Raw genomic sequence first — 12,915 nt, forward strand, 5'->3', positions numbered from 1 at the left:
ATGGGAATAAAAACAAAAATAAACAAATGGGACCTAATGAATCTTAAAAGCTTTTGCACAGCAAAGGAAACCATAAACAAGACAAAAAGACAACCCTCAGAATGGGAGAAAATATTTGCAGACGAATCAATGGACAAAGGATTAATCTCCAAAATATATAAACAGGTCATCCAGCTCAATATGAAAGCAACAAACAACCCATTCCAAAAATGGGCAGAAGACCAAAACAGACATTTCTCCAAGGAAGACATAAAGATGGCCAAGAAGCACATGAAAAGCTTCTCAACATCACTAATTATTAGAGAAATGCAAAGCAAAACTACAATGAGGTATCACCTCACACCAGTTAGAATGGGCATCATCAGAAAATCTATAAACAACAAATGCTGGAGAGGGTGTGGAGAAAAGGGAACCCTCTTGCACTGTTGGTGGGAATGTAAGTTGATATAGCCACTATGGAGAACAGTATGGAGGTTCCTTAAAAAAACTAAAAATAGAATTACCGTATGACCCAGCAATCCCACTACTGGGCATATACCCAGAGAAAACCATAATTCAAAAAGACACATGCACCCCAATGTTCATTGCAGCACTATTTACAATAGCCAGGTCATGGAAGCAACCTAAATGCCCATCGACAGACGAATGGATAAAGAAGATGTGGTACATATATACAATGGACTATTACTCAGCCATAAAAAAGAATGAAATTGGGTCATTTGTTGAGATGTGGATGGACCTAGAGACTGTCATACAGAGTGAAGTAAGTCAGAAAGAGAAAAACAAATATCGTACATTAACGCATATATGTGGAACCTAGAAAATGGTACAGATGAACCGGTTTGCAGGGCAGAAATTGAGACACAGATGTAGAGAACAAATGTATGGACACCAAGGGGGGAAAGCGGCAGGGGGATGGGGATCGTCGTGTGATGAATTGGGCAATTGAGATTGACATGTATACACTGATGTGTATAAAATTGATGACTAATAAGGACCTGCTGTATAAAATTACATTAAAAAGTTTTTAAAAAATCATCTATTTTCCAGACCAGCAGCTCTCATACTTTTGATCTCAGGACTTCTTTACACCCTTAGAAAATTTTGAGGCCCCAAAGAGCTTTAGTTTTGCGGGGTATAGGTATCAACATTTACTGTATTGAATTAAACAAAAAATTAAATATTTATTCATTTAAATTACTAGTAAAACCATTATATGTTAACATATTTTTAATGAAAACTAATTATATTTTCCAAAACAAAAAAAAATAGTGAGAAGAGATCCACTGTTTTACATTTTCTCAGATCTCTTTAACATCTGAAGTAATGGAAGACAGATGGTTCTCATATCTGTTTCTGCATTCGATCAACAGAGAGTCAGTATCACACATTATATAGCCCCTGGAAAACTCCACTCAATGGAACACTTGTGAAAGAACGTAAGTAAAAAAGACAAATGATGTACTACTATTATTATTAAATCAGTTTTGACTTTATGGACCCACCTGAAAGGGCTTTGGAGTTTCTCAACTTCAGTTCTACTGATATTCGGGGCCATATAACTCTGTCGTGGGGGCTGTCCTGTGCATCATAAGACAGTTTAGCAGCATCCCTGACCTCTACCCACAAGATACCAGTAGCACTGCACATTCTCCCCTGCCAAGTTGTGACAACTAAAAATGCCTCCAGACATTGCCAAATGTCTGTTGGGCGGGGGGGTGGGGGGAGGGGTGTGGTGCAGAATCACCCCCGGTTGAGAACCACTGCTCTAAATGTATACATGCAGGCGGGGTTCTCTTTCAACACTCACACCCAACTACCTTCTGCTTTGTTAGTTTCTGCCATAAGGACCTGAAAAACTAAACTCACTTCTTCAGCTTCCCTTGCGGTGAGTGCCACTTTTGCTGCCTGGAAGAGGGTGGAGACTGGACGCAGTACAGTTGTCTTGCCTCCACGGGGCAACTAAGGTGTGTCTGAAAGCCAAGGGTAATGCCCTAGAAAGACTGAGTGCCTGGATGCCTGATTGTAGTGGCAGCCATGGCACCAGCTCGGAGCCGTTAGCCAAGTTAAATAGCTCTCTGTTTAAGCTAGTATTCACCAGATTTTTCTGTTATTTGCAGCCAAACGCATTACTAACTGATACTATTAGAAAACAAAACCAAACAAATATTTAGCACTATTATAAGCCAACCACTCTTGTAACCATCATCCAGTTCAGGAAATGGAACTTTGCCAACCCCCACAGAAGCCCCCCCACAATATGTTCCATCCCCATCTCAAGCCCTTCCTTCACTCAAAAGTAACCAGTAACCTGATTTATAGGAATCATTTCCTTGCATTTCCTTATAGTTTGACCACTGATGTATATTCTTTGACACTATCATTCAGGGTTTTCCCATTTTCAAATTTATTGTTTTAATACTTTACATCTCTTTTTCTCCATGGGTTCCCCCTCCATTCCTTTCTGTCAGCTCTCTTTTCATAACGCCCTATTGTGTAGTCCTCTCATTTCTGAATTTTCCAATCCTGATGTATACAGTTCTTTTATAACTTCTATCATTTTCTTAACTTCCTTTAGCTTCTGTTGGAATGTTAATAAAGTTTCATCTGCTTTGGGACCCTCTTCTTCTGGTATGACTTCATTATCTGTAACTTTATTCTTCATAGGGGTTATCCCCATTCTTTCTTATATTTACATGAAGTTCAATCTCAATCCATTTCTGCTGCCCATATTAAGTGAGGTGGGTAGGGTGTAGAAGGCCCAGAACAGCTTTTCCAGTTTCATGGCTCTAGGGCTCTCTCTTCTGGTTTTACATTGAAGTATTAAAAATATGGCCCAGAGGCGTAGCCACCCAGAGGTGTAGCCAATACTCAGATCGACTTCCTCTGGCCTTCTCCATTATTACTATCTGAGCTTTCTTTCTCCTTTAATGCCCCATCAATCAAGGTCCGTGGTCCAAGCAGGTCATTTTTAGGGAGTGGCTCTGTCCTTGCAGAGAGATCTTCTACAAGGGATTTCCTGAGAGGTCTGAGGGCCCAGGTCACTCCAGCAGCCTCACACCTCCTCCAGTCTCCTTGCCCTCCCCCACAAATTAGAGCCTGAAAAGCCTCCTCCCAATATTCACTGCTGTTATCCAATACGACCATAAAATTCTTTGCTCCCAGTGGGGATCCCTCCTTTTGAGTGTGAATACTTGTGGGAAATTTCTAGGTTCCCTGACAATCAAAATGACCAGCAGCCCCCTCTTTCCTTTGCTTCCTCCAGCACAGCTGCTGTTCTTATCCCTAAGTCTCACTGCTACAGGTAGTTTGACCCCCCCAGTTGATAACTGGGGATTCATGGAGATACTCTGTCAGCTAGTAGAGTCTGTGTTTTCTTTTTTGCTGTCTTGCTTTCTCTATTTTTGTTAGGGATTAAGGGAGATTCTGAAACCACTTCCCATCACGCCTTTCTTTTCAAAAAGTTTAACTCATTTATTAAGAGTAAACAGAAAATAATTTGGAGTTGAAAAATGTCAACTATATCATGAGGCTGCTCCAGATAATCATAAATCTAGGCAATAAAACCACTACTCTAAGCTTTCAGATGCTAACCAGACATCAACTGGGGGCATCACCAGCAGGCATACTTCCTAAAGGACAGACATGTCTTCTGCATAAAACAAGACACAAACAAGGTCAATCTCTTTCTTCCACCCTTGAAAACGATTTATCAAGTTACACAACAGGAAAAATCTTTAGGGATTAGGCTAAAAAAAGTTCTTGTTTTCTGGATTATTTATTACATGAACGATATGTGTGGCTCCTTACATAAAACCTGTGATGGTTAATTTTGCTTGTCAACTTGACTGGACCATGGTGTGCCCAGATATTCGATTGAACATTATTCTGGATGTGTCTGTGAGGTTCTGGATGAGATTAACATTTGAATCAGTAGACTGAGTAAAGCAGATGGCCCCCTCAATGAGGGTGGGACTCATGTGGTCTGTTGAAGGTTTCACTAGAACAAAAAGGCAGAGTAAGGGAGAATTCACTTTCTCTGCCTGTCTTTGGACCCAGACTGGAACTACAGCATTGGCTCTCCTGGTTCTCAAGCCTTTGCACTGCAGATCTTGAGACTTCTTAGCCTCCATAATCACATGAACCAATTCCTTACAATCGAGCAGTCAATCAATCAGTATGTCTCTTTCCCTCTCCCCCTCACACACACATATGTCTCCTGTTTATTCTGTTTCTTTGAAGAAACCTGACTAATACAAAACCTCTAAGTTTATCATTATATGACACAAGAATTGTCTTGTTTTGAACCCAATGTTGAAGAAAAATTAACAATGATAATAATAACAATTATTAAGGTCTTATCGGGAAGCAGGCACTATGCTAAACATTTTACAATCTCATTTAGTCCTCATAAAAACCCTAGGAAGGCAGTAGTATCATATCTCCCAATTTAGAGATGAGAAAACAGGCCCTGTGTGGTGGGCTGCTTTCTGCTGCCGTAACAAACTTCCCAAAATCTCAGTGGTCAAACCCGAGAGAAATTTTATCTATTACTCATGCAGTATGTCCACTGGGGGTTGGCACCAGAGGCCTCTGTTCACATCAGTCAGTCAGTCACTCAGGGACTCAAGACTGGCGGAGGCTAATCTCAACGAACAGAGCACAGGGCTGGCAGCCCAGGACACCTGGGTCCCAGGACTTTATCAGCGAGGGTTCTGGCAGGAAACAGATGAGTAATCTGAGGAGTGTTTATAAAGGCATTATTTATAGAAGTGTGTAGAGAGCACGGGAGAGGGGGAGGGCAGCACCTGTGGCTGAAAACAGGGAGCTTTTATACCATCCCTAGGCTCAAAGGGTCCAGGCAAGGAGTGGTTGCCAGAACCAGGAGCTGTGTGGAGAGGGTCACCCAATGGGAACCGTGACCTTTGTTCAAGGGACACAGCCAGCCCACAGGGACCCTGCATGTCTAGCCTCCTCCTAGTCTCCCACTGGTGCTCTCCCCGTGGACAAATCCAATGGGAAAGTAGAAGGCAATCTTCCATACCAGTCAGCCTCCCAGTGCCAAGAAGAGAGTGGGGAAGGGTAGTGTGGAAATGTGGAGGGGCAAACGGAAGCCATGCAACAGTGCACAGCAAAGTCCAAAGACAGAGTAAAGCGAAGCCTTGAGTACATGATTTTCAAAACCCCCTTTGACTTTTAAACACTATTTCCCTAAAATACTACTGTACCAGTAGTAAAATTATAATAATAATAATGTGTAGTTAACTCATTTATGACAATAAACACTAGCTCTGCATAATTAATAATGAACACTTTGTACTGGTTTGAATTTGGCTGTTCTGAATTTCAATTTCTCATTCTTCCTGCCCACCACCTTAGAAAGCAAGGCAGGAAGTCGGCCATGTCCCTCCTGGGCAAGCCGGTGCCCAACCAAGATGAGGACTACGGGTGAGGACAACCAGAAGGTGATGCGGGGGTGGGGGTAGGAAGGGGATGACAGACTGGGTGAGTGGCTCCCCCCACAGCTGGACCCCTGCAATCAGAGAGAACAAGGTCACGGCAGCTGTTTCCAACTGGACATGGACTGAGAAATTACAATTCACTGACTGAAGACTGCTGGTACAGGTATCTAAAAAGCAGTGGGAAAAATGAAAGAATAGTGGAAAGAGAAAGAAGGAAAAATCAAGAACCTGACTTTGTTCCTTCAACTAACTTTCCCTGAACACTCCATCTGTGTACTAAAGAGTACTTAGCACTTGCGAACGCTCAGCACAAAGCGGCAAGTAATGTTATGTAGAAAACAGACCTGACTCAAGAGCTGGGGGAGCTACTGACTGAAGCAGTAAAGGAAGAATAACCTGGCAGGTGGCAGATTTGAACTCAGTCTCAAAGACTAAGCAAAAGGCTGACCAGCCTGGGTGGTGCAACTAGAGAATTACTCTCTGACAGCACAGATCACAGCTTTTGAAACCTGTGAGTGGGTCTGATTGACTCGAGGGGTGTAAAAGTGACAGGATTACAGTGAGAGGAATCACTGCATAATGGTTCACAGGAAGGAATGGCGCTCATTTTCTCTGGTAGCTGCTTATGAATGTAGCAATACTACAGGTTGGAAACTTATATTCTCTTTCTTGAATTGTGGATCCATTTAAGTAACAGTTTCACAAAGATGGCACGTGGCACCCATGACACATAACCACGGAATGGAGAGGGCTCCTGGTCACAGAGCAGCCTATAGCATACCACGCACAGGCTGCCCCCATCAACAGAAAGACCAAACACAAGAGCCAAGTACAGTGAAATCAGGGACAAGGACTCTTACTCTTTCATATCCATCAATACCACTACATATCCCAACACCAGAATTTCTGTTTGATGCACCAGGCACAAGAAGTCAATTTGGTCTTATGGTTCCCCTCTAACTCTGCACTTAAAGTTTTTATTTCTTTTATGGCCCAGGTTCTCAAACAACAGATGTTTAGAAAGCTGGTAAAACACTTTTAATTTACAAAAATATTCTACATTTCAGAAAGATTTCCATTAAAAAGCAGTTAAAGTTAATGTCCTGATGTTTTATAAGTTTAAAGTTTCAATTTTCTAGAACTTTCATTTCTATAAAACCCTTACTGTGCCAATCTTCACAGGACAAATAAAAATGGTGTGTCATGGTAATACCTTCCATTATTTTCTACCACAGCATGGACACATTAAAGTGAAGTAAACAATTACAAAGATAATCTGGAAAAATAAGCCTTTCTATCCAATTAAATGAAGCGACACTAATGGCTCAGAAAACAGTATCAGTAATCTTTATGTTACACTAACTTCCCTTGCTTATTGGTGGTACTAGTAAGATTTTAGTAATAAAGTTATAGATGCGTATAGTTAGTAATATATTTTCAGAGACACTAAACACCTTTCTTAAACTTATATAGAATCATTTCTCGACACACATTTGGAGATGTCAGACATTGTAGTGTTAGAATAATAAAGCTACTTTTCACAGTGCTTAGGTTAAGTGGTAACCTGTTATTAAACACACACACACACACACACACACACACACACACACACACACACAGAGGTAAAACAGAGAAATCTCTGCCTGAGTCAGAAGATGTTGATAGAGACCAACATAATCAGCCGATGCTATGCTCAACACTTTACATGCATTATCTCATTTAATCTTCACAGTAGCCCTCACAATAGGAAACAGGTACCATTATTCCTACTTCATAAATGAGAAAACTGATGCTCAGGAGATAAAGTGTGCCCAGGCCACCCGCTTAGTGACTGGCAGGGCTAGAACTCAAACCACCACCTGCAACTCCACATCCCACATTCCTCTCACAAACAAGGGAGCTTCAACCAGCCAAGTCTTCAGTATCAATTTACTTAGAGTGTTTGTAAGAAAACAGGGAGGTGAGAGGGACTTCCCTGGTGGCCCAGTGGTTAGGACTTCATGCTTCCACTGCAGGGGGCATGGGTTCGATCCCTGGTCAGGGAACTAAGATCCCACATGCCTCGTGGTGCGGCCAAAAAAAAAAAAAAGGAACAAAAATTTTTTAAAAACATTAAAAAAAATAGGGGGGCGGTGAGAGAGATCAACGGTTTTTGGATCATCAAGATTTTTCAGAGCTACACAACTGTCTAGGGTTGTGCTATCCAATGCGGTAGCCACTAGCCACATGTAGCCATTTAAACTTAAATTACTGAGCATAAAGTTCAAAAATCAGTTCTTCTGTTGCACTATCCCACATTTCAAGTGCTCAACAGCCACCACATGTAGCTACTGGCTACCATAAAGGATTGGGAAGACTATAGAACATTTCTATCATCACAGAAAGGTCTACTGGGTAGCGCTGATCTAAAGGACCCCCCAAGAGGCACGGTGAAGTGGAGGTGGGGCATGGTGGGAATCTGTATATCTTAGAGATCATTACTGCCCAGAATGTTAGAGGACATCATAGACAATGAAAAGACCTTTCCATCTGTACTGTAAGAACAAGATCAGCTCTTTCTCCATAAATTCTTTCCCTGCAATGGCACTCTCAGTAGTTAACACTAGAGGAAAGAATAGCCATAACTACTTTATGTGAACCGATTCAATTATGGGTTCCAACTTGGAGAGGAGAGCTTGTTTGTTTGTTTTGAGCTGCAGGGGAGGAAGGGTATATAATAATTCCACTGTTAAGAACTGGTTCAACTAACACTTGAAAAATACAAGGTAAGAGATTTATGAATAGGAACCACATCACAGTGTGCAGGAACATCGCACAAAAGGACTTTACAAATTAAATTACATTCACTACAGGTACTGGTGTGCATTTCTACTAAGCAAAGGTATTATTTAAACCAAATGATACGTTTCCTAAAAGAACGCAAAAGCACAACACTGAGAAAAAAGACAGTCTAAGTGTAAAAATTATGACTAAATTAGACATTCTAAAATGACAGACAAAAGGGAAATACAGGTGGCAGCAACCCAAGTGCTTGTTGGCAGATGGATAGATAAACAAGATGCAGTATATTCATACAATCGAGTATTATTCAGGTTTAAAAGGAAGGAAATTCTGACACATGTTACAACATAGATGAATCTTGAGGACATTATGCTAATGAAATAAGCCAGACACAAAAAGACAACTTCTGATGATTCCACTTTTATGAGGTATCTACAGTAGTCAAGCTCATAGAGACAGAAAGTAGAATGGTGGTTGCCCAGGACTGGGGGATGGGGTGGGGGGAGGATAGGGAGATGTTGCTTAATGGGTATAGAGTTTCAGTTTTGCAAGATGAAAAAATTCTGGAGATTGGTTGCACAACAATGTGAATATACTCAACACTGCTGAACTATACACCTGAAGATGATTAAGATGGTAAATTTTATGTCTTTTTTTTTACAATAATAATAAGAAGAAAAGGGAAATGCAGGCCCTTCTTAGAAAAGCCATCTAAGTCTGTTAGACCACTTACTGGTCTCTTCCTCCACTGTTCCATGTTAATACTACAGTCTCCCTACTGTAATGAAAGTTAATGATTGCTCTGAACTTTTTAAGATTTAAATAATAAAACATCATAATGATAAGGCCAAATATGCAAATACCTGGGTCAGTAGCAGAGATAACTGCTCCAAAAAAGAGACAATCCGTGTAGTAAAATTTATCCGAGAGCTGCCCCACAATCTTCATGAGCTTCACCACACCATACATGAGATTTCTGTAAGAAGGGAAGGTAAACTATGTCAGAAGGAAAAAAATAGAAAAGAAAACCCATCTAATCGAGTAACCTGGCATATGAGCAAGCAGAGGAGTACTAGAATACTGTACTTCCAAAGACGTTTGTGAAAACATCGGACAGCTGCTGTGCTTGGACACTTACCAGGAACATGTGCAAATAAGACTTTGGCACCAAGTAATGGTCTGCAGTTAATGTCATCTTGCTGAAATATCTGAACACTCCATTTAAAAAAACTGTGCTTATTTACAACTATAAAGTATGATCCTCAATTAGCAATAGTTAGGGCATTTTAAGCAACTGGGTCATAGGGAAGAAAGCAAGAGAAAGAACCCTGCAAAATGGGTAATGAATTGCTACAAAACTCCCAGGATTCTAAGACAATGCATTTAAAGTCATGGAAATGAGTGGACTGGATGAAGCTGGAGAGAAAAAAAAATGGGTTGGCCACAAAGATCCAACTGGTCAACCTTCTCTGCCAATAATTATTTCAAAGAAGGGAAGAGAGGCAAAACTCTTTGAACATCCCATTAAAATATCAGCATACTCATTGACATACCTGGCTTCTCACTCTTTGCATGGGTTAGGCAGGCCAGCAGCAGCCCTCCTTATACTGTGCAGAATGTGATATGGCCCAAGAAGGACCACCAAGTTAATATTTCAAGTTGGCCAGAGCACATTTCCTACAGGACAGCTGACAAATTGGGAGGAGTGAAGAGTGTTAAAAGGCCTAGTACATGTTATTAAGGGTGTGTGTGTGTGTGTGTGTGTGTGTGTGTGTGTGTGTGTGTGTTGGTAACAGCTGTAGGGATTAGGGGAATAAAAACAACCACAGAATAAAGATAAATTAAGAAAATCCCATTTACAACGGCATCGAAAAGAATAAAATGCCAAAAATAAATAGCCACAGAATAGACTCATTGTACCCTACAGCCAACCCCCAATAATAAGGTTCTTAAAGGTCAAGACCATATCATTGCTCATCTTTGTACCTTAGGTGTCTAGAACAGTAGATTGACGAAGCTAGAAGTTCAAGAACTATTTGCAGAATTGAATCCTTTTGAGAATAAATAGCTACAACTTAGTGTTTGCCTACTGTGTGCCAGACATCGACACTGTTCCAGACACCTAAACAGCTATATTTCAATTCACAGAAATTCTATGATACAGAGTTGATTTGCTCTTTGTTGCTTATCAAAGGCTTCTTTCACCTACCTTTTAAATATTTCTTAAAACTAGACCTTCCTCTCCATTTCCTTCTATCATAAGCTTAGATCTGAGCAATAGACTTCTCCATGGTAGCGTTTTCCCTATAGTCACCAATACCAGTTATCTAACCTGTCACTCTTCAATGGCTTATCTCTCTTAAAGGACGAAGTCCAAGCCCCTCCTGTTTTGGTGGCATAAAAGGATCCTGCTTTCATCTCCAGCTTTCCAGCTAATTTTTTTAAATTAACTAAAGTTCACATTTCAGTCAGATTTCCTTAGTTTTTACCTAATATCCCTTTTCTGTTCCAGGATTCCATCCAGGATACCACATTACATTTAGTCATCACATCTCTTTTGTCTCCTCTTGGCTATGACAGTTTCTCAGACTTTGCTTGTTTTTGATGACCTTGGCAGTTGGGGAGGAGTACTGGTCAGGTATTTTGTAGAATGTGGGACTTGTCTGATTTTTTTTTCTCATGATTAGACTGAGGTAATGTGATTTTGGGAGGAAGACACAGCGGTTAAGTGTCATTCTCATCACAGATATCAAAGGTACAGCATATCAACATGATTTACCAATTTTGGTGTTAATCTTGATCATCTAGCTGAGGCAGTGTTTGCCAGGTTTCTCCTCTGTAAAGCTACTCTTTCTTCTTCCTTTGCATGCTGTACTCTTTGGAAGGAAGTCACTACGCACAGCCCACAATCAAAGGGGGGAAGGCCCAAGCTTCATCTCCTTGAGGGGGGCTGTATCTGCATAAATTATTTGGAATTCTTCTGCACAGATTTGTCACTTCTCCCCCATTTATTTATTCATCCAATCATTTATTTATATCAGTATAGACTCAAATATATTTGTTTTATACTTTGGGTGATGATCCAAAACAATGTTATTTCTTTTGTTGTTCTTTAGCCATTAGGGAGGGGGCGGTTTCAGGTTGGCTCTATGTCCCTTTGACATGCTCCATATCCTTTTTGTTTGTTTTCTGAGCATTTCCTTACTCCCTGACACTATAAGATGCTCCATTGTCATTTTGTATATTTGCTGCCCCAGCCCTAGAATCAGCCATTTCTGCAAGGGGCCCTGGTTCTTTTCATTGGAGAATGCTATTAGAAACTAAGATCTGGGGACTAGGTTTTATTTTATTTCAATGTTAATGAATCTTAATTTCAATTTAAATAGCCACATGTGGCTCATAGCTACCACACTGGACAATGTAACTCTAGATCTTAATTACAATCATCATAAACATCAAAATACTGGACTCTGGCCCTTGCCAGGGGCTGAGGGGTGGGGGAAATGGGGAGGTGTTGCTCAAAGGGTACAAACTTCCAGTAACAAGATGAATAAGTTTGGGGATCTAATGTACAACATAGTGATTATAGCTAATGATACTGTACCACATACTTGAATGTTGCTAACATGTTCTCACCACAAAAAAAGAAATGGTAACCATGTGACCGGATGAAGGTGGTAGCTAATACTATGGTGGTAATCATTTTGCAATTTATAAATGTGTCAAATCAACACACTGTATACCCTACACTTACACAATGTTATGTGTCAATTATATCTCAATAAAGCTGGGGAAAATATTGGATTCTGTGGACCCATGTGGATCTCATCTCTTTGGAAGTGTGGTAATTTGGTTATATGACAGAGTCACTTACCCGATAATGAAGCAGGAAACGGCAGTCCCCAAGAAGGCATAGGCCAGAATAGACCCAAGGTTTCTGAAAAAGTGTCTCTGAATAAAACAAAAAAGCAGGAATCACACTGTGAATTTTGACAGTGAACATTAGAAACACTACAAGTCTCTAAAAAGTGAAACTTTACTTACTGCTTCCATTATATTAATTAACAACTGAAGTTACTCCTGAATAATGCTATTTAGCCTTAGGAAATCATGGTTTTAAGATATCCTTTGTCCTACCAATCAGTGAGCAAGCAAGCAAGGCCTTAGTAAATTTCAGAAAAAACTACTCTGGCTGATTATATTAAATTACAATTTGTGTGTTTTGTGTGTGTGTGTGTGTGTGTGTGTGAGTATGTGTGTGTAAGTAGACCAATCATTTTCACAGATTTCACCCAAACTATTTTACCCTAGTGATTCAACTAGTCACTTCCAGTTCTGGTGGTACCTTAGAAGAACATTACAGATACAAGTTTGAAACTAATAAGCTATGAAAATGCTAAGGAGCTTTCTGGTTAACTCAGCATCAGAGGCGTCTTCTGATATTCATCTGAATTAATCTTTGGAGCCTGGGAAAGAGGGAAAATAGAGATAGGTGTGGAGAAACAAGAAACAGGTAGTTCATCTAAGATGGGCAAATTTATAAGTATGTGTACACACACACACACACACACACACAAATTTACTTCTCATAAATCACTGGGCCTGTGGATATTCTGATGGGGAAAATCCTTGTTCTTGGGACCCTGAGACATGATCCTTACTTCTCAAGGCA

The 12,915-nt window shown here is 40.4% G+C and overlaps 1 protein-coding gene across 2 annotated transcripts in view; it reads right to left on the bottom strand.

Annotated features, from left to right (window-relative positions):
• SLC9A7 (solute carrier family 9 member A7) overlaps window positions 1-12,915 on the bottom strand; it is a gene marked incomplete at both ends in the record, with an annotated part of 141,627 nt that overhangs the window by 52,165 nt on the left and 76,547 nt on the right. For both annotated transcript variants that reach the window (XM_079727329.1, XM_079727328.1), the window contains 2 exons: window positions 9,107-9,219; window positions 12,118-12,194. In XM_079727329.1, the coding sequence (XP_079583455.1) occupies window positions 9,107-9,219; window positions 12,118-12,194 (190 nt within the window). The remainder of the gene's footprint in view (window positions 1-9,106; window positions 9,220-12,117; window positions 12,195-12,915) is intronic.

Source organism: Hyperoodon ampullatus, assembly GCF_949752795.1.
Source record: "Hyperoodon ampullatus genome assembly, chromosome: X".
Lineage (NCBI taxonomy): Eukaryota > Metazoa > Chordata > Mammalia > Artiodactyla > Ziphiidae > Hyperoodon > Hyperoodon ampullatus.